Genomic DNA, 21,833 nt, shown 5'->3' with positions numbered 1-21,833 from the left:
GCATGTAAATCGTGAAAAGCAGGGGAGAGAGGATTGAGCCCTGGGGCACTCCATACTTAAGTGTTACAGGGGTGGACAGGAAGGGCCCCATAGACACTTTGTGGGTTCTGCTACTCAAGAAGGATTGGAACCACTGAAGTACTATGCCATCAATGCCGCAGTATTCCTGTAGCCTGTTTATCAAGATGTCATGGTCAACTGTGTCAAAGGCTGCAGAAAGGTCTAGCAGTATGAGGATCGAGCCTCGGCTTCATTCAATTGGTCCATGTTCAAGCTGCATACATTTGTATTAAAAGTTGCATTATTCTGCATTAACTTGGAATTACTGTATTTGCATCTCATTGACCATCCCTATTAAGCAGTCTCAGTTATGACACCCTCAGAATATACAAAATAGTGTAAAGACTATTCTACGAAACCAACTACAATTATGGGGCCTCCAGCAACAGACAGCCCTCCCAAGAACCTTGAGGCCTATGGGGGCCCACACTACCCCCCTTTTGTAAAGCAAAGCAGAGCTGTGCATCACTTCTCATCACTTCTGGTCTTCTCTTCCTCCAGGAGACACTCGCTCTGCTGCATGCCTGCCTTCCGATGCATGTCATGTCATCTGGAGCCAGAGGGTGGCAGCACAGAGCAAGTAGCTCCTGAGAGGAAGAGGAGACCTGATCTAACGGGAGCATTTATTTACACAGCGAGGTCCTAGTAAAGCTCATCTTTGATCACATTTTATTTGTAATTTCCTCTTCCGGTTTATTCATGATCGCATCCACAGTTTTATATCCTTGTGGTCTTCTCTGTTTTGTACAGAACTATTAATAACCAAGACTGTAAGCTAGTATAAATACAAGTCCCACATACCTGGTATTTGAGGAACTTCCCAGTGTATGCCTCCTGTTAAAGTGCGATGATTTTGAATACTTCTTTAATGAATCTAACAGAATGAAAACAGGAAACATTACTAAAGGCTAACTTTATGCAAAACTAACTAATGCAAATCCAGCCTGTTATAAAGTTGGTGCATCTTATTTTCTTTATTAATAGACATTAGCTCCCTAGCTCATCCCATAGCTCTGCTGCCAAGCAAGTCCTAAACCCAGAACAAGCTTGAAGATTAACATTTCAATGGTTACAAACTTGCTAGACTATCCATCAGACTAAATGACCAACATCAAGGATTGGTAGGCAGAATGGTGCAAGGCAGATAGTAAATCTCAAATGTGAGTGCAAGTCACCTTTGCTAAACTTTATAATGAATCCTGATTCATTTTAAACACAAAAGTTACTGAAATGAAAATGGAATGTAGTCCATTTCTGGATACATCTTAAACTGGCAATACACTAGTAGATCAGGATAACCATCAATAACTCCTTGGTAACAAATTGCTTCTCTGGTCTTTCACCTAACACCGCTTCATTGTAGCAGTACAAACATTTGCAACACTGATCAAGAGAAACTTATTTTTGGTCAAATTCATTTATTTGTCAAATCTAACTTCTATAATCTGTCAGACATATCATATAGCACATGACAACCTTTACAGAACAGGGGAGAAAAGGGGACCACAATCTAACCTTCATAAAAACAGCCACACATACCCAAGCACCCCAACATGACTAGATGTAATTTAAGCTTCCACAATCATTTTGGGGGTGTAGAATTAACCCAGAGTATCTGGATGAAACTGAAAGAAACACACAAACTCCCCACAGGTGGCATGTCTGTTAGGTTACAAACTCAGGACTCCACAGCTGTAGGACATGAGTGGTAGCTACCGTATATACTCGCATACAAGTCGAATTTTTGACCCCCAAAAAGGGGGCCAAAAGTTGGGGGGGGGTCAACTTGTATGCGAGTCTTGTGTGGTTGGTGGTGGTGGTCCGCGGCGATGTGTATCGCCGTTACCAGGGGAACCGCTCTCTCCTGCCTCGTCACAGCCGGGCGCGCTGCTGTGATACACTTATACGCATGATGGAGAGGGGAACCTGAATTAGAGGAAGCGGCCGCTGGCTGAACAGGTAATAGCAGCGGCGGCCGCGGGGGGCACTATACTGGCTATACTGGGCACTATACTGGCTATACTGGGCACTTTACTGGCTATACTGTGCACTTTACTAGCTCTACTGGGGCACTACCTACCAATACTGGGGCACTACCTACCAATACTGGGGCACTATACTAGCAATACTGGGGCACTATACTTGCTATGATGGGCACTTTACTGGCTATACTGGGCACTACACTAGCTATATTGTGCACTTTACTAGCTCTACTGGGGCACTACCTACCAATACTGGGCACTATATTAGCTATACTGGGCACTATACTAGCTATACTGTGCACTTTACTAGCTATACTGGGGCACTATACTAGCTATACTGGGCACTATACTAGCTATACTGGGGCACTACCTACCCATACTGGGCACTATACTAGCTATACTTGGCACTTTACTAGCTATACTGAGGCACTACCTACCCATACTGGGCACTATACTAGCTATACTGGGACACACTGGGGGGGATCACGCGGCCTGCACCAATCCAACATTTCCTACCCCCGGCTTATATGGGGGTCAATCATTTTTCCCTGGTTTTTCAGATACAAGTTGGGGGGTCGGCTTACATGCGAGTATACGGTTCCAATGTGGAATTTACTGCTGTGTGTCCACTGCAAACCTGATTACCTCATTTTTCAACGTACAGTATATGGATTTTAGTGATTCCAGTGCTGTAAGGTGATCTGCAGTCTTTTAGATAGAACTAAAGATCAACACACTGTACATTTAGAATCCAAAGTGCCTTATTCACCCCTGGTGCAATGAAACATGTTCATGGTGCATCCAACAACAGTTTCAGAGCCACACAGGGTCTGTTTTGTCAAGGACAATAAAAGTGAGGTAACAACTGTGAGCAGTCTGTGTTAAAAACGAATTGCTAAATGCGCCAAAACCCTATTTCCCGACACCAGATGATATTACAGCCCAACACATTTAAGCAAATAAACATACATGTAGTTACATACGAAGTAATCAGGGAATGTAAAATGTGCTAGCAAACAACCATTTATAATTGTGCGCATCTTAAGCCAAAAACCAATTCAGAGTTCACTCGAGCACATCACACGAGCCCAGGTGTGTCTGCTGTGAAAACTACTGGTGGAATGAGGCTATGACAACCTTGGTGATCAGCCATGTTAGGCATGATACAGCAATGCTACTGAGCACATGCAGCAATGACTAGCTGGGTACATGACATTTCTTGATTGGGGAATCTTTTTTTCTTCCTTTAGTCATGCAACGGGGAAGATGGGGAGAACACAGCATCCCGCAGCATTTCTGGCCAGTGATATCAATGCGGATCACAGTGTATGCATCTTAGCCAATGCAAGAAGGCAATGCATACTTATACTGGAATGTAGAATGTAAATGTTGAGAGTAAGAAGCACACTGTTAGAGACAAGTTATTTGCTAACACATTTTACATTGCCCGAGTACGTAGCATGTTACCAGCGTATGTTTGTTAACTTGCTATTTTTGCAGATGATACAAAATTGTGCAGAATCATCAACTCTCAGGAAGATAGGGACATACTGCAACAGGATCTGGATAGGATGGCTATATGGGCACATAAATGGCAGATGAAATTCAATGTTGAAAAATGTAAAGTCATGCATTTTGGTCGTGCAAATGGTCTAGCACCATATAAAATAAATGGGATAGAGTTGGGGACATCAAACTTGGAGAAGGACTTAGGAGTACTCATCGACAACAAGTTAAATAATCGTACTCAATGCCAAGCCGCTGCAGCTAAAGCTAATACAATTTTGGGATGCATTAAAAGGGAAATAAAAACTCGAGATGCCCCATAATATTGTCCCTGTTTAACTCTCTAGTAAGGCCACTTCTGGAATATGGAATTCAGTTCTGGGCACCACATTACAGGAAAGATATTGCAGTTTTAGAGCAGGTGCAGAGACGAGCAACAAAATTGATACATGGGATGAAAGGTCTCATTTACCAAGAAAGGTTAGATAAACTGGGTTTATTTAGTCTAGAAAAAAGACGCCTTAGAGGGGATCTAATTAACATGTATAAATACATCAGAGAGCAATATAAAAGCTTGGCGGATGAGCTTTTCGTCCCTAGGCCTTCTCAAAGGACTAGAAGACATGATCTGTGCATGGAGGAAAAACGTTTTAGCCATTTATTTAGGAAAGGGTTCTTTACAGTAAGAGAAATTAAGCTGTTGAATGCATTGCCACAGGAAGTAGTTATGGCAAATTCTATACCTGCATTTAATGGTTTCCTTGCGTTGAAAGACATACATGGCTATAATTACTAGGTAATGCCCAGTGATGTTGATCCAGGGATTTTATCTGATTGCCATCTGGAGTCGGGAAGGAATTTTTTCCCTTTTGGGGCTAATTGGACCATGCCTTGTAAGGGTTTTTCGCCTTCCTTTGGATCAACAGGGATATGTGAGGGAGCAGGCTGGTGTTGTACTTTGTTCTCTGGTTGAACTCGATGGATGTATGTCTTTTATTCAACCCAAATAACTATGTAACTATGCAACTTAAATTTGGCAAGCTGTCATATTGGCAAATATGGCACTTCTTACGTAATATTGGCAATTCACAGTTGTCCCATCATTTGCAAAGTCTAGAACCCTGATAGTGTGGCCCAAAAACTATCATAAGATACCTATATCCATAAGATATGGACATACTTCTGTTCCCTTTGGAAGTTTTGTTCTACATACTGTAGATAATTTGCACCCACCATTTTGGTCCAGTGCCTGTATTCCAGCTAAGTGTACAATTTATTTTATGGATTAGAACTTTATTATGTAAAGCGGTCTATAAAACTGAATATATTTGTGGCTGCTTTATGTCTGCATTGTCATTGTAATAGTTTTCCACTTTAAACAGCTAATACTTTACCTAAAAGGAATCTGAAGTGAGAGGTATATGGAGACTGCCATTTTTATTTGTTTTTACCCAATGCAAATTGCCTGCCAGTCCTGCTGATCCACTGCCTCTAATACTTCTAGCCAAAGACCCTGAACAAGCATGCAGATTGAATATTCTGACCCAAGTCTGGCCCTTTCAGCTGCATGCTTGTTTCACGTGTGTTATTCAGCCATTACTGCAGCCAAAGAGATCAGCAGGATCACCAGACAACTGGTATTGTTTAAAAGGTAATAAATACCAGTATGTCAGCCTCCATATCTTTTCTCTTCAGGATCCCTTTAAATTGTAAATCCATTCAACAAGTAGAATTTTGTTACATGGCTGCGCACACCTGTCGATTTCATCTATATGTACATTTTACAGGTAGTTTCTACAGGTAGTTGCTGTATTACAGAGTCTTATTTGTATCTCCGTTTGTTCATATGAAATGCATGTAATGTCTGCAACATTTTATTCCAAATCAGATGATAAAACCAGGGCTGTGGAGTCGGTACAAAAATCTTCCGACTCCAACTCCGACTCCTCAGTTTCTGAAACCACGACTCCAACTCCGGGTACCCAAAATTGCTCAGACCCTGACTCCTTAGTCTAATACTTAACAGGGCTGTGGATTTTGTACAAAAATCATGCGACTCCGACGCATCAGTTTCTGAAACCACGACTCTGACTCCAACTCCGACTCCGGGTGCCCAAAATTGCCCCGACTCCGACTCCTCGACTCAGACTCCAACTCCACAGCCCTGGATAAAACTATACAAATCAATTGCAATTTCAACAACACTAGTAGTACTAATAATATCAGCAGCAGTCATCAATGTGAATAGATACCCTGTTGCAGTGTTCCCCAGCCCTGTCCTCAGGGCCCACCAACAGTGCAGGTTTTGTAGAAATCCACAGAGGTAGTTAATAAGCTCTGGTGAGACACTATTTGTTGTTTTCTGCAAAACACGCACTGTTGGTGGGCCTTGAGTACAGCACTGGGGAACTCTGCTGTAGAGGACTTTTTCCCTCAAAGAAAGCGATTGTCGATCTTGACAGAAGCACGATTTACACTGCAGTGTTTCTTATGTCCACAAAAGGGCAAAATATCAAATATTTCAATCAATGAACTGTATAATCCAGCTATTATGCACTGCTTTGTAGAATAAAGACACATGCAAAAAAAAAAAATGCAAAACAACATGAATCTGTCCAATAACAAGCATTTCTGTAAAGGAAATAAAAAGCAACCGATGCAATACTATGGCTCAGGAACATTACCTTGCTGATTGAGCACTCTGGGCTGTACAAATGAAGGCTTTACCACTTCAAACCACCAGAAAAGCTCAGCCATGAACACCAAGTAATTGGCCTGTCAAAGCAAAACATAGATATATTTTATGAATATGAAATATAATTGAGAAATTACATAGGTTTTATTTATGGAGATTCTTTTATCTACTTTGCAGTGGAATTTCTCTTCTGCACTCTAAGTCTAATTTCTCGGTGAAAAAAAAACCTCTCTCTATTACAAATCAGGCACAAAAAACAATTTTTTAAAAGCGGAGGAAAAAAACTGCAATCCATGCACAAATCATCACTCTTTATGTACGGTTTATATATTAGGACATCCTATATAACAATATCCCTGATTTCCGCGTCCCATGTCCCTTTGTCTGTGCTGAAAACCATCCGCGTCTGTGCGTGCAGTTCAGCCGGCTCTAGCAGCTCTGTGTGCGTCCCTGTGGTTGCTAGGGCAACAGGGGCACAGAGCTGGGGACATGATGCAGCGCTCTAGTGATTGAAAAAAAAAAATAAAAAAAGAGGACGGGGCAAGGGAGGGTGGGTGTGTGTACGCGCACGTTCGCGCACCGTGCGCCACCTTTTCGAGGTGAGCCAGTGCGGGAGTCGAGGCCAGAGCCTAGCGCCCATTTGTAAACTGGCCTTAGGCCTAGTACTGTAATAAAAAAAAAAATCACAGGGTCCTTAGCAGGTTCTAAAATTATTTTAAGGATAACTGACCGGAGAGGGATATGGATGATGCCATATTTATTTCCTTTCAAACCAGTTGCCTAGCATCCTGCTGATCTTTAATGCATCAGTACTGTCTGAATCACACACCTGAAACAAGCATGCGGCAAATGCAGTGCAAGGTCTATTACTAAGGAACCTTTTACACTCAGAATAGAAATTAACATGGCAGTTCTGGGATTATTGCGGAAGTTGCACGGTAACGCACTGCAGCTTCTGCTTTACCCGAAGCACTTCCATCACATCACAGGCAGTGTGTCATGTTCCATTGACTGGCCATTGCGACAAGCTGCAGTAGAAGACAGTACCACAACGCAAAGCGGTAAGCGTAAAATGGCCCTAAAAGTGTTAGAGGCAGAGGATCAACAGGACAGCCAGGCAATGTGTATTTATCAAAATGAAATAAATATAAGACAACCTCCATATCCCTAATTTTATCCCTAATATAGCAGAGGGATTTTTGCCCACGCTTCCTTTACAACACTGCTTCAGTTCACTGGGGTTTGCAGGCTTTGTTTATGCACAATTCTGATAACCCTCTTGAAGTGCACAGGAGCATGGAGCCGCTCTTTGAGTGTAAAAAGCTGTGCATAAGTGGACCCTTTTTACATTATTCGATTCTATTGGCGAATATTGCTCATGACCACACTCCCCTCCATGCATGAGTGCGGCTCTGCAAGCAAAATACAGCCTGTGCAGTGAGGCAGTGCTCATACACGGAGGGGAGGGCTGTCATGAGCGATATTCGCAATTAATATTGAATATTGTAAAAAGGGTTGTAAACAGAGGGGCATAGGAAGACATTGGAAGCTTCTGGACTATCCAGAGACTTCTCTCTACTGAGGTAAGCATCTGTTTTATTGCCGGGCTCAACAAAAGGTCCATTACATGTGCAGACAGGGTACCAATTCTGCCTAGGTACCACAATTCTAATTAGTGGTGCCTTAAAAAAAATCATAAGAGTATGAAGCTGATTTCCAAACAAAATACTATAAAGTAGTATTCAGTTGTGTTCAAAATTATTCAACTCCCACTGAAATTGAGTGTTTTGGCCAGTTTGACATTGATTTTGATCATTTCAGTCATCTTGTTTGCAGTTAAATCAAAGAGGCACTTGTAAGTCAGACAAATATAACATAACATTTATAATGAATTAACCACAAATATATGTTCTGTGCTCACATCATTATCAGTTTTATTCAACCCCCAAGTGACATTCATTCTTAGTACTTAGTACAATATCCTTTTCCAGTTATAACAGCTTTTAAACTTGAAGCATAGCTTGACACAAGTGTCTTGCAGCAATCTATGGGTATCTTAGCCCATTGTTCATTGGCAAAAGCCTCCAGTTCAGTCACATTCTTAGGCTTGCGCCTTTAAAGAGACACTATAAAGAGAAAAACGTCCCCTGGGGGGTACTCACCTCGGGAGGGGGAAGCCTCAGGATCCTAATGAGGCTTCCCCCATCCTCCTCTGTCCCACAGGGGTTTCGCTGCAGCCCTTCAAAGCCGGCCCGACAGATCCGACAGACTGTTCAATATTTACCTTTCCAGGCTCCAGCGGGGGCGCTGTTTCGGCTCTTCTGCGCAGTAGAGCGGCCAGACGGAGATCGGCTATTTCCGCCTATTTCAGTGGGAAGAGCGGATACTGCGCCTGCGCTGGAACCACGGAGGTAAATATTTACATCGCTGCCGCTCTGGGAGGTTTTTCGCCGCCACTGTGGGACCAAGGAGGATGGGGGAAGCTTCAATAGGATCCGGAGGCTTCCCCCACCCGAGGTGAGTAACCCCCTGGGGACGTTTTTTCGTTACAGATTTTCTTTAAGTCCCACCAGAGGTTCTCAATCGGATTTAAGTCTGGTGACTGCGATGGCCACTCCAAAATGTTCCAAACCTTTAATCTGCAACCATGCTCTAGTGCCTAGGTTCTCAACGTGTGGTACATGTACCCCAGGTGGTACTTCTGAGGGTTCCAGGGGGTACTTGGGCTGGATATACTTAACCAAGAATAAGAAAGTGTAAAGTCTTAGAAAGTGATAAATCGTATCACCAAATGAGTATTTTAGCTAATTAAAAGTAATAGTAAATGCTTGGAAATTGTTTAGAACTAATTATGTTCTACGGATCAAAGATATATTTGTCAAGGGGTACTTGTAATAATGTTTACTATGCTAGGGGGTACTTGATGAGTTTGGGGTTTTAAAAGGGGTACATACCAATAAAATGTTGAGAAACACTGCTCTAGTGGACTTGGAGGTATGCTTGGGATCATTGTCCTGTTGAAAGGTCCAACGTCTCCCAAGCCTCAGGTTTGTGACGGATTGCATCACATTTTCATCCAATATCTCCTGGTACTGAAGAGAATTCATGGTACCTTGCACACGCTGAAGCTTCCCTGTACTTGCATAAGCAAAACAGCCCCAAAGCATGATTGACCCCCCGCCATGCTTCACAGTAGGCAAGGTGTTTTTTTCTTCATAGGCCTTGTTCTTCCTCCTCCAAACATAGCGTTGATCCCTGGGCCCAAACAGTTCTAATTTAGTTTCATCAGTCCACAGAACACTATCCCAAAACTTTTGTGGTTTGTCCACATGACTTTTGGCATACTGCAGTCGACTCTTATTATTCTTTGGAAACAGCAAGGGGGTGCACCTGGGAGTTCTGGCATGGAGGCCTTCATTACGCAGTGTGTGCGCCTTATTGTCTGAGCTGAAACTTCAGTACCCGCATCTGACAAATCTTTTTTTAGTTCCTCAGCAGTCATACGGGAACTTTTCTCCACTTTGCGCTTCAGGTAGCGCACAGCAGTTAAAGTCAGCATCTTCTTTCTGCCACGACCAGGTAGCGTTTCAATAGTGCCCTTTGCCTTGAATTTGCGAATGATGCTTCCTATGGTGTCTCTTGGTGTGTTTAACATCTTTGCAATCTTCTTATAGCCATTGCCCTTCTTATAACCATTGCCCTGTGAAGAGAAATCACCTCTTCTCTTGTCTTCCTGGACTATTCTCTTGACTTCACCATGTTTGTAAACACACCAGTAAATGTGTAGGAGAAGCTGAGTATCACAGTCATTTTAAATCTGCCTAATTGGTGCTTATTATGCTTGATTGCTGCTCGTTAACATCCACAGGTGTTTTCAATACCGGATCGAAAAGACTTGAATGAACCTCTGTTCTTAAAGTGAACCTCCGGACTAAAAATCGACTCGGCAGCACTGAAAAGGCTTGGTGTTTCTTTAACAGTTTCACAGCATCAGAACTTTGTTTCTCTTATACACGCCTCATTTTTAGCTGCACAGAAGAAAACTGCCCGGGCAGTTTTCCTCTTATGCTGTGCAAAGCATGATGGGATTTCTGATGATGATGTTCTCGTTCTGCTGTTTTGGTGCAATTTTTTTTTTTACATTTTGAATTTGACATTTGAAGCCTAGTGTGTGCAGCTGGGAGGGGTGATCAGGACACAGGACTGTTGGAACTGTGTCTCCTGCTCCTTGTCACCTCCTTTCAACCAAAAAGATGGCTGCCCCCATGACAAAGATGGCAGCCCCCATGAATCACAAACATTTGCCTGTTCTTTTAAAACAGGGTGGGTAAAAAATTATATTACCTATCTATTCTAATTAACATAACTAATATAACTTAATAACAGTATGTTTGTTTAGGCTGAAGTTCCCCTTTAAGAGTGGCAGTCTTTAAAGAGACACTGAAGCGAGTAAAAAACTCGCTTCTTCTCTTATATTCAGCAGGGGCATGTGTGCCCCAGCTAAAACGCCGCTATCCCGCGGCTGAACGGGGGTCCCTTACCCCCCAATTCCCCCCTGCAAAATCTACAACCAACTAGGTCGTAGATTTTGCGGCTCCTAGAGGCAGGGCTAACGGCTGTAGCCCTGCCTCACAGCGCGTCTATCAGCGGCGCATCGCCGCCTCTCCCCCGCCCCTCTCAGCGAAGGAAGACTGAGAGGGGCGGGGCAGAGGCAGAGATACGCGCTGACAGACGCGCGTGAGGCAGGGCTGCGGCGGTTAGCCCTGCCTCTATGCGGAAGAGTTCCCCGGCGAGGACGGAGGAGATTTGGGGGGTAAGGGACCCCCGTTGTGCAGCGCAATAGCGGCGGTTTAGCTGGGGCACACATGCCCCTGCTGAATATAAGAGAAGAACCGAGTTTTATACTTACTTCAGATTCTCTTTAAGGGGTTGAATAATTGTGTCAATGAAGAAATCACAAAAACCCATTTAATACTGTATTACAAAAACAATTGATGTCATTTTAGCTGCATTTGGTTCTTTAAAAAGTCCTTGTACGATTTCATTCTGAACACAATTACAAATGTACACTAAATTCAATAAAAACCTTTACAGTATTTATTACAGCAAGAATAATTTTGAACAGAACTGTATATAGTGGTTTGCAAAAGTATTCGGGCCCCTTGAAGTTTTCTACATTTTGTCATATTACTGCCACAAACATGAATCAATGTTGTTGGAATTCCACGTGAAAGACCAATACAACGTGGTGTACTTGTGAGAAGTGGAACGAAAATCATACATGATTCCAAACATTTTTTACAAATCAATAACTGCAAAGTGGGGTGTGCGTAATTATTCAGCCCCCTTTAGTCTGAGTGCAGTCAGTTGCCCATAGACATTGCCTGATGAGTGCTAATGACTAAATAGAGTGCACCTGTGTGTAATCTAATATCAGTACAAATACAGCTGCTCTGTGACAGACTCAGAGGTTGCCTAAGAGAATATTGGGAGCAACAACACCATGAAGTCCAAAGAACACACCAGACAGGTCAGTTGAGACATTTAAAGCAGGCTTAGGCATCATAAAGATTTCCAAAGCCTTGAACATCCCATGGAGCACTGTTCAAGGGATCATTCAGAAATGGAAGGAGTATGGCACAACTGTAAACCTACCAAGACAAGGCCATCCACCTAAATTCACAGGCCAAACAAGGAGAGCGTTGATCAGAAATGCAGTCAAGAGGCCCATGGTGACTCTGGACGAGCTGCAGAGATCTATATGTGGGGGACAGAGCAAACATGTGGAAGAAGGTGCTCTGGTCAGATGAGACCAAAACAGGGCTGTGGAGTCGGAGTCGGGGTCTCATGATTTTTGTACAAAATCCACAGCCCTGTTAAGTATTAGACTAAGGAGTCGGAGTCTGAGCAATTTTGGGTACCCGGAGTCGGAGTCGTGGTTTCAGAAACTGAGGAGTCGGAAGATTTTTGTACCGACTCCTTAGCCCTGGACCAAAATGGATCTTTTCAAATATGGTGGTGGCAGCATCATGCTCTGGTGGTGCTTCTCTTCAGCAGGGACAGGGAAGCTGGTCAGAGTTGATGGGAAGATAGATGGAACCAAATACAGGGCAATCCTGGAAGAAAACCGGAAGTTCACCTTCCAGCAGGACAACGACCCTAAATATAAAGCCAGGGCAATAATGGAATGGTTTAAAACAAAACATATCCATGTGTTAAAATGGCCCGGTCAAGGTCCAGATCTAAATCCAATCAAGAATCTGTGGCAAGATCTGAAAACTGCTGTTTACAAACGCTGTCCATCTAATCTGACTGAGCAGGAGCAGTTTTGCAAAGAAGAATGGGCAAGGATTTCAGTCTCTAGATGTGCAAAGCTGGTAGACACATACCCTAAAAGACTAGCAGCTGTAATTGCAGCAAAAGGTGGTTCTACAAAGTATTGACTCAGAGGGCTGAATAATTACGCACACCCCACTTTGCAGTTATTTTTTATTTTAAATGTTTGGAATCATGTATGATTTTCGTTCCACTTCTCACGTGTACACCACTTTGTATTGGTCTTTCACGTGGAATTACAATAGAATTGATTCATGTTTGTGGCAGTAATATGACAAAATGTGGAAAACTTCAAGGGGGCCGAATACTTTTGCAAACCATTGTACCTACTTTGGATCAGGTGAGGGAGGTTTAGAACCTCTGTAAGGTTTTCTCTGCTGTCGGTGTACCCACAGGAGTATTTTCTTTCACTTAATGTGTCAGAAACATGACAGGAAGATAAACAAATCTTTCTAAAGGTAGGATATCTCCATCATACAGCTGTAGAAGAAGCAAGAGCTTCATCAGATTTATCCCAAGTTCGTTTCACTTTCTGTTCCAGTGGCAAATGTGACAGAAAAATTGGGGAATCTTTCCAAGAGGCAAAGAAATCTCCTAAATGACAACAAAATCTGGGCAACGGTTTCACCCAACACCACCCATTTCTCTAGAGTTCCTCTTTGAAGAGCTGGCAAAGCATAGTAAATGCTAACCTTAATGGAAGATGATGCGTATAACATGTCTTCCAAACTAAAATGACAGCATCCATTCAAATACTCTTGGCAGAATTCCTGAATCAGCTGGAGGTTGTAGAGACTGTCAGCCAGCGACATTGATTCTTTGAAGCAGATATCTAAACAAAGAGAAACATAACTGGATAAATCGTACTGGCCACCAAAGTACAGATTGTCCATAAATCTCAACAGCGTAGATTCAGAGATGACACAGGCATGGCGTATCTGCCATTTGGATTTACAGTATTTTGTTACTGGAAATACAAAACAGCTTTCCAAAAATAAAAATAAAAAAAAAAAAGCTTTAAATCAAGTGAGGTAAACAATAAAAACATAGTTATTTTAGTTGCTAGCTATGTCACTGGTTACTGAAATCATCTATCACAACAAGGACACTTAGGCTTGCCACTAAGCTAGTAATTGTGGGGCTATGCCTAGGCAGAGAAGAAGTTAACCTCAGACACAAAGTCGAGGGCAGACAAGGCAGAGGACAATTTTATCCAGTTCACTGAAGGCTGCTGTGCTTTTAGCACATGCATACTGCTGGGCAGCTTGCCAGGGAGAGCTCAAACAAGAACTAGCAAAGGGAAGAAACCAGACTTTCTGCAAGCATGCCCTACCATCTCTCTACTGGCCAGGTTCTGCCCACTACAAATGCTGACATTAGTACCCCACCCATCTTCCCCACTACTCACAACTATGTGTAGCCCACCTGAGCCATGCCCACTTCCTCACTAGTAACAGCTAAATCCAGACCATTTTCTGGAAGGTATGGTCAGCTATGTACCATTTTTTCCCTTTGTGTTAACATGGTGGGTTGGGTTTTTGTATTAAGCATTTATGTTTGTGTGCGGTGGAGTGTTCAGTGAGCACTTTTTTTCTCTGTTACCTGTACACAAGAATTATTGATATCCAGAAACTTCATTCCACTTCCCACTAGTAAATTCCTTCCATACCCCCACAATGAAGTCACCTCATGCCTTGTCCATAACATCAACTTCCTCCTTTGGCTAATTTTATCCTAATTTTAGTCACCGTTATTACTGGCCTTTTTAATACATAAAGCCCCCTCTACACCATTCAATTCCAGGCACGATCAATCAAATTCGATTGGATCGAATTCGATTAGATTGAATAAATCAGACATGTCCGATTCGGGATTCGATCGATCGTGTGATCGATTTGCATTGCAAACTAGCCAAAATCAATCACACGATCAATCGATTCCTGGTCGAATATGTTTGATTTAATCGATCTAATCGAATGTTACAACTAGGGGCAGCACAAACAAGTGGATAGCACATGCCTTCCGGAGACCCTTGTCCCAAGCCAACCAGAGTGAGCTAAATTACAACCATTTAGCAGCAGAGTTCCTATAGAGCAGCGGTGTCCAACTGGCGGCCCGCAGGCCGCATCCGGCCTGTCAGACCTCTTGCTGCAGCCTACCAGCCGCTGGCTCTCTCTGAGGTCCCAGAAGGCAGAGCGGCAGCAGAGCGATCTTAGCCCATGCTGGGCTGGCTGTAGTGCTGAGATGATGCGGCGTGATACGCACTCCAACTCCATAACCCGGAACTCACTACAGACCGGCTCAGCGTGAGGCGGGAGATTTAGCCGCCGGAGCTGCTGCGAATATGAGGAGATCAGCGCTGGAGGAGTCATCTGCCAGGTAAGTTGATTATATTGATATTTACAGGTTCCTGGGCACATATGCTGCCAAATGTTGTTTTTTGATGGGAAATGCATTCTGTGGGAATCTGCTGCCAATCTGAATGAATTCTGTGGGAACTGCTGCCAATCTAATAGCATTTTGTGGGGAATCTGCTGCCAAGCTGATTGTATTTTTTGGGGAATCTGCTCCCAATCTGATTGCATTTTGTGGGGAAATATGCTGCCAATCTGATTGCATTTTGTGGGAAAATTGTCAAAATCTGCATCTGCTGGTGACGTCATGAATGAACTACCTTTGTTTCACCAGCAGATGTCACCGTTCTCCTCAAGGATTTGGCAGCATGAACTTCTCTCTGCCCACCAGCAGAGGGCTCACTCCTCCAGGAATGGTATTTCTCCACAGACTGTTGCTAAGAGGAGGTCTGGACTGTCACATGATCTCCCAGCATGGTATTTAAGACACACCTGAACATTCATCTGTTGCTAGCTCATTGTTCCTCGCTCTGGCAATCCTGTTCTGAGTTCCTTGTTCATGGGGAAGTTCGTAGTTATCCTGTCTCCCTATGCTCTGTAGCCCTCCCATGTATGACCTTGTGATAGTATTATTGATGATTCTTTGCCTAAGCAATTACTGGTATTGTTTGATCTCCTGGTTATGACTTATGCTTGTTGACCTTCCGCTTTTCTGCTCTTGTGTGTCCTGCATTTCATGTTGTATATATCTCTTGTATATATATTGTATATATTCATTAGATTCCGGACATGGAGGGCCATTTTTTTCCAGACCACATGGTGGAGGGCCAATCTGATTGGCAGCAGATTTCCCCACAAAATGCAATCAGATTGGCAGCAGATTTCCCCACAAAATGCAATCAGATTGGCAACAGATTTCAACACAAAATGCAATCGGATTGGCAGCAGATTCCAACCTGGGTTTGCTCTGCATAAATCACCTTATGCAGGGAAGCACTTGTATATACCCTGAATTATGTGTACGCTATTGAATACATTTTCCTGCAAGACATTGTCTGTTCATACTTGATCATTGTGGTTGTGCATGTATGCCTATTGAATACATTTGCCTGCTAGATATTGTTCATTGTTGCTGTGCATGAGTTAAATGCACAGCATTTACTTTGGTTTTATTACTAATTAATCTCCATTATTCTTACTCCTGGTTTTTCAGTTCTTTCCTAATCAGTGACATTTCTGCCTTGTTGCGGGTTTGTGCGTTGCTCCATGTGCAGCACACAATCTCCATGCAATTCTTAACAAATATGCTGCCAATCTGATTGCATTTTGTAGGGACATCTTCTGCCAATCTGATTGCATTTTGTGGGGAAATCTGCTGCCAATCAGATTGGCCTTCCACCATGTGGTCTGGAAAAAAATGGCCCTCCATGTCCGCGAAGTTGGACAGCACTGGTATAGAGAATGTACTGTGGAGCACTGACAATGTCTTTGCACCTGAAATTTTTAAGGAAGGAATAAGGTGGCCATGAAATTATCAATTTTTCCCACTGATAAACAACCGATTCTATCATTTGATTGAAAATGGTAGAAATCGAAGCCCCAACATGCCAATCCAATTGATCATTAGATAATTTTTTAGATAAAATTGTTCAAATTGATTGATCATAACGGCAGATTAAAGGTCCATAGCGTTGTACTGCATCAAACAGTGCAACGCTGAGGGTCCATAGATTTTTAATAGATTTCATGCTGAAATCTATGGAAAAAAAAATCTATTCTTATTTAGTATTTATATAGCGCCGACATCTTCCGCAGCGCTGTACATAGTATATAGTCTTGTCACTGTCCCTCACTAACTGTAGTAATCTAATCCCTACCATAGTCATATGTCTATATAAGTATTGTATCGTGTAGTGTTTGTATTGTAGTCTAGGGTAAATTTTTAGGTGGAAGCCAATTCACTTATCAGTACGTTTTTGGAATGTGGGAGGAAATCGGAGTGCCGGGAGGAAACCCACCCAGACACTGGGAGAACATACAAATTCCTTGCATATGTTGATCCGTCTGGGATTCGACCGAGGACCGTCTGGGATTCAAACCCAGCGCTGCAAGGCGAGAGCACTAACCACTAAGCCACTGTGCTGCCTATTTACACTGTGAGGGAGGATTCAGTCAGAATTTTCCCTAGAATAGAACTATGGTAGGGATTTGATTATGAATGCCACTGAAGGACAGCAGTTAGTGACATGCATTCTTCATTGTACTCTTTGTACCATTGTGCATAATGTTTGCACCACATAAAAGCATAATAGAAAACAAAATCACACTTAGGGGTTGTCTAATCGCAAGACACTTTAAAAATTCCTGCCTAAAACATTCACATCAACTTGGCCTTATGGAGTACTATTTGGGGCTGATTCACACTTGCTGCATTTACGTTGTTAAACATGCATCCTCAATCACTTAAATGAAAATCGCAGCAAAAAAGCCAAGTTTTAAAAAAAATATTGCAAAATCGTCACAAAATCGTCAGCAATTCTTCAAAATTGTGAGGTTTTTGCCACAATTTTGCTGCAATTTTAATTCAAGTCAATGAGGATGCTTTATAGAAATGCAAATGCAGCCAGTGTGGATCAGCCTTTACCTATCAGAAAGCCATTCTAGAAAAATGGCTGGTTTAGGCATGGTTCAAACTGGGCTGGGGTCAGTACTGTATCTGCATTACAGATGTAATGTACCGATCCATGGTCTGCAGTGGATGCATGCCATTCATTTGAGAAATGGCAACTTGAAGAGTTGCAATGAAATTCCTTGTCCAGAAAACTCATGTGGCCTGGAATGTTCCACTGCAGAACAAGCACATCAAAAATAGATACAGTGAGGTGCGAAAGTTTGGGCAACATAAAAATGGCAGTTAAATATATCATAAAGGAGACACGCACATATTTGAGAAGTGAAATGAAGTTTATTTGATTTACAGAAAGTGTGCAATAACTGTTTAAACAAAATTACGCATAAATTTGGGCACCACAAAAAAGAAATCAAATCAATATTTAGTAGATCCTCCTCTTGCAGAAATTACAGCCTCTAAACGCTTCCTGTAGGATCCATTGAGAGTCTCGATTCTGTTTGAATGTATTTTGGACCATTCCTTTTTACAAAACATCTCTAGTTCATTCAGGTTTGATAGCTTCAGAGTATGGACAGCTCTCTTTAACTCACACCACAGATTTTCAATTATATTCAGGTCTGGGGACTGAGATGGCCAATCCAGAACATTGTACGTTGTCCAGGAATCAGCTTTGTTACGGATTCCTGGACATTGGTCTCCAGAATCTGCTGATACTGAGTGGAATCCATGCGTCCCTCAACTTTGACAAGATTCCCAGTCCCTGCACTGGCAACACAGCCTCACAGCATGATGGAACCACCACCATATTTTACTGTAGGTAGCAGGCGTTTTTCTTAGAATGCTGTGTTTTTCCTCCATGCATAACACCCCTATTTATGCCCAAATACCTCAATTTTAGTTTCATCAGTCCACAGCACCTTATTCCAAAATGAAGCGGACTTGTCCAAATGTGCTTTAGCATACCTCAAGCGGCTGTTTGTGCTGTGGGCAGAGAAAAGGCTTCCTCTGCATCACTCTCGCATACAGCATCTCCTTGTGTAAAATGTGCGGAATGGTTGAACGATGCACAGTGACTCCATCTGCAACAAGATTATGTTGTAGGTCTTTGGTGCTGGTCTGTGGGTTGACTCTGACTGTTCTCACCATTCGTCGCTTCTGTTTATCCGAGATTTTGCTTGGTCTGCCACTTTGAGCCTTAAGTTGAACTGAGCCTGTTGTCTTCCATTTCCTCAATATGTTCCTAACTGTAGAAACTGACAGCTGGAATCTCTGAGACAGCTTTCTGTATCCTTCCCCTAAACCATGATGGTGAACAATCTTTGTCTTCAGGTCGTTTGAGAGTTGTTTTGAGACCTCCATGTTGCTACTCTTCAGAGAAAATTAAAAAAGAGGAGGGAAACTTACAATTGAACCCCTTAAATATTCTTTCTCATAAATGGATTCACCTGTGTATGTAGGTCAGGGGTCACTGTGCTTACCAAGCCAATTTGAGTTCAAATAATTAGTTCTAAAGGTTTTAGAATCAATAAAATGACCTGCCTAATTTATTTAAACAATTATTGCGCACTTTTTGTAAATCCAATAAACTTCATTTCTCTTCTCAAATATCACTGTGTGTCTACTATATGATATATTTAACTGACATTTTTTATTGTAACAGCCAACGATTTATACAGGAAAATCATGATAATTAACAAGGTTGCCCAAACTTTCGCATCCCACTGTATGTGTAAATTGGCCCATACAAAATCATTGCAGTGCTCAAACCGATTTGTCCGCCGTGGTAAGACAATGTCTTTAGGCGTACGTACATGTACACCTGATGGGTTGGGCACAGGGTGAGCGGAATGACGGCAGAACCCCAAATTACCCTTGCATGAGGGGAGCTTTAATGCTATAGCGCCGCCCAGGTGCTCTGCAGCTGGCGCCAAATTAATCTGCTTCAGTAATTAGGGCCTTACAGAGGTCAAATTAATTTGTGATCCGGAGACATTCTAAAAGTTTTTTTGTATGGAAATACTGAAAAGTACAACTATTATTTAAATACAACTGCTAATCTGACAGCATTATTTCAGGTGTGGAGGTTGTCAGGTTCAATTGGTAGACGACAATCTGCCTGAACAGCCATTTTGTTTTAATAATTCAAACTATTTATAACACACAATAAACATTGCTTAATTTACATGAAATTTGGCTTAAATGAGTCCTCGTTGCAACACTCCACTGATGTAAACTGAAATCCATTTCTATTAGTTAATTAAACTTGTAGAATAACCGCGTCCTTTGCCCAAGAGATACAAAAAGTCAATGGGAGACTCAATCCTCCAACATCAACCCCAAGCAGAAACCTTGGATTTTCAATGGGCTTCAGGCATGGTCAAAATAGCCAATTTCCGATTCCGTGGTAATTCCGCATACCGCCACTACCGAAATTCCGCTACCGTTTCATTCCGAGGGAATTCCTAAGCCATTCCGCGGAATTCCGAGATAAACGGAATTCCGTCAGAAAATTTTAAAAATCTCTCTCTCTCCTCCATCCATCCATCCATCCATCCAGTAGGGAATTGCAGATTTTCAAAACAGCTTATATACCATAGCTGGGATTTGAACCCAGGATGCAGTGTGTAGTAGGTATCTGTCTTAACCTCTAGACCATGAACCACACTACATGGTAAAGCTATCCTAGCATAAACCATACTACCATTATGATCAATGCAATAGAAAAAGTAGTATTATTAAGGATTGGTACTTTTTGAAAAGCATGCTTATATACCATAGCTGGGATTTGAACCCAGGACACAGTGTGTAGTAGCTAGTAGGTATCTGTCTTAACCTCTAGACCATGAACCACACTACATGGTAAAGCTATCCTTTTTCTATTGAATTGATCATAATGGTAGTATGGTTTATGCTAGGATAGCTTTACCATGAAGTGTGGTTCATGGTCTAGAGGTTAAGACAGATATCTACTAGCTACTACACACTGCATCCTGGGTTCAAATCCCAGCTATGGTATATAAGCATGCTTTTCAAAAAGTACCGATCCTTAGGAGGAGGAGGAGGAGGAGGAGGAGGAGGAGGAGGAGGAGGGGAGAGAGAGAGAGAGAGAGAGAGAGAGAGAGAGAGAGAGAGAGAGAATATTTTGATGTGATTCCGGAAAATTCCGTCGGAATTATAAATTTCCGCGGAATTCCGTTTGAGAAATTCCGTTTCGACTAACAAAATCGGAATTATTAATTCCGACCGGAATCACGGAATTAATAATTCCGCGGAATTTTCCGACCATGCCTGATGGGCTTGTGCAAAACAAATATACAGATAATTATGTGTGACGGAAACCATTTTTTCAGCGGGGTTAATCATTCTCAATCACCACTTTCTGCAAGGAAGCCCAGGAAATACCCCTCTGGCTAGGTGTACACATAGCAGAAACACTAGTGCTGAGGAAACCGCTGCGTTTTTGCCGCTAATGGAAGTCTATGGGCCGCAGGAAAAATATATAAAAAAAAACTCATATGCATTTTGTATGCGTGTGTTTTTGAAAACAAAGGTTTTGTTGCATAATGTACAAAAACGCACATAATGAAAGTCAATGGGAACGCAAGGGTATGTTTTTCCATGCGTTTTTATATGTGTTTTTTTACCCCAAAAATTGTTTTGTGATGTATTTCTGCTTCCTGTTGTCTTCCTAGTGATTTAAATAAATGGAAATATAGATATGCATGAAAAACGCATACAAAACATACATGCGTTTTGTGTATGCGAACCGCAAACGCATTAAAACGCATGCAAAACGCTTGAAAAATGCAAATGCAGCAAAAATGCACAAAAAACGCACACAACATAAAATGAAACGCCACATAAAATGCAGCCTTTCATGTTAGGTTATGTGTGCACCCAGCCTTACATTTTGAAGCAGCACTTTCTCCATCCTTTTCTCCCACCAGGGGCATAACTAGAAGTCCCCGACCCCCCTGCAAGAATTTGCGCGCCCCCCGCGGCCCGCTGTTTTGGAGGGGCTGGAGGGGTCGCAGCATGAGGGGAGAGCTTTGCACATCAAGCAGGGACGGGGGACAGACCCCCCCCTCCCTCACCTCAGGCTCTCCCCTCTGTGCGCTCCCCTCCTGCATCTATCTAAGTGGCAGCAGCGGCAGATATAAATTTCTCCATCCACCACCGGAGGTCTCCGATCTGCAAGGGCTTCACATTACTTCCTGTTAATGTGAAGCCCTTGCAGATCGGAGACCTTCGGTGGTGGATGGAGGTAT

The 21,833-nt window shown here is 42.5% G+C and overlaps 1 protein-coding gene across 3 annotated transcripts in view; it reads right to left on the bottom strand.

Moving 5' to 3' along the window:
- The window catches only part of CAMSAP2 (calmodulin regulated spectrin associated protein family member 2), a 184,211-nt gene that overhangs the window by 33,962 nt on the left and 128,416 nt on the right, over positions 1-21,833 (bottom strand). For all 3 annotated transcript variants that reach the window (XM_068240085.1, XM_068240087.1, XM_068240088.1), the window contains 3 exons: positions 13,272-13,411; positions 6,233-6,323; positions 862-934 (listed from right to left, as the gene is read on the bottom strand). In XM_068240085.1, the coding sequence (XP_068096186.1) occupies positions 862-934; positions 6,233-6,323; positions 13,272-13,411 (304 nt within the window). The remainder of the gene's footprint in view (positions 1-861; positions 935-6,232; positions 6,324-13,271; positions 13,412-21,833) is intronic.

This window comes from Hyperolius riggenbachi, chromosome 6 (genome assembly GCF_040937935.1).
Source record: "Hyperolius riggenbachi isolate aHypRig1 chromosome 6, aHypRig1.pri, whole genome shotgun sequence".
In the NCBI taxonomy this organism is placed as follows: Eukaryota; Metazoa; Chordata; class Amphibia; order Anura; family Hyperoliidae; genus Hyperolius; species Hyperolius riggenbachi.
The sequence above is the reverse complement of the archived record's forward strand: the minus strand, read 5'-3'. Positions and strand labels throughout refer to the sequence as shown.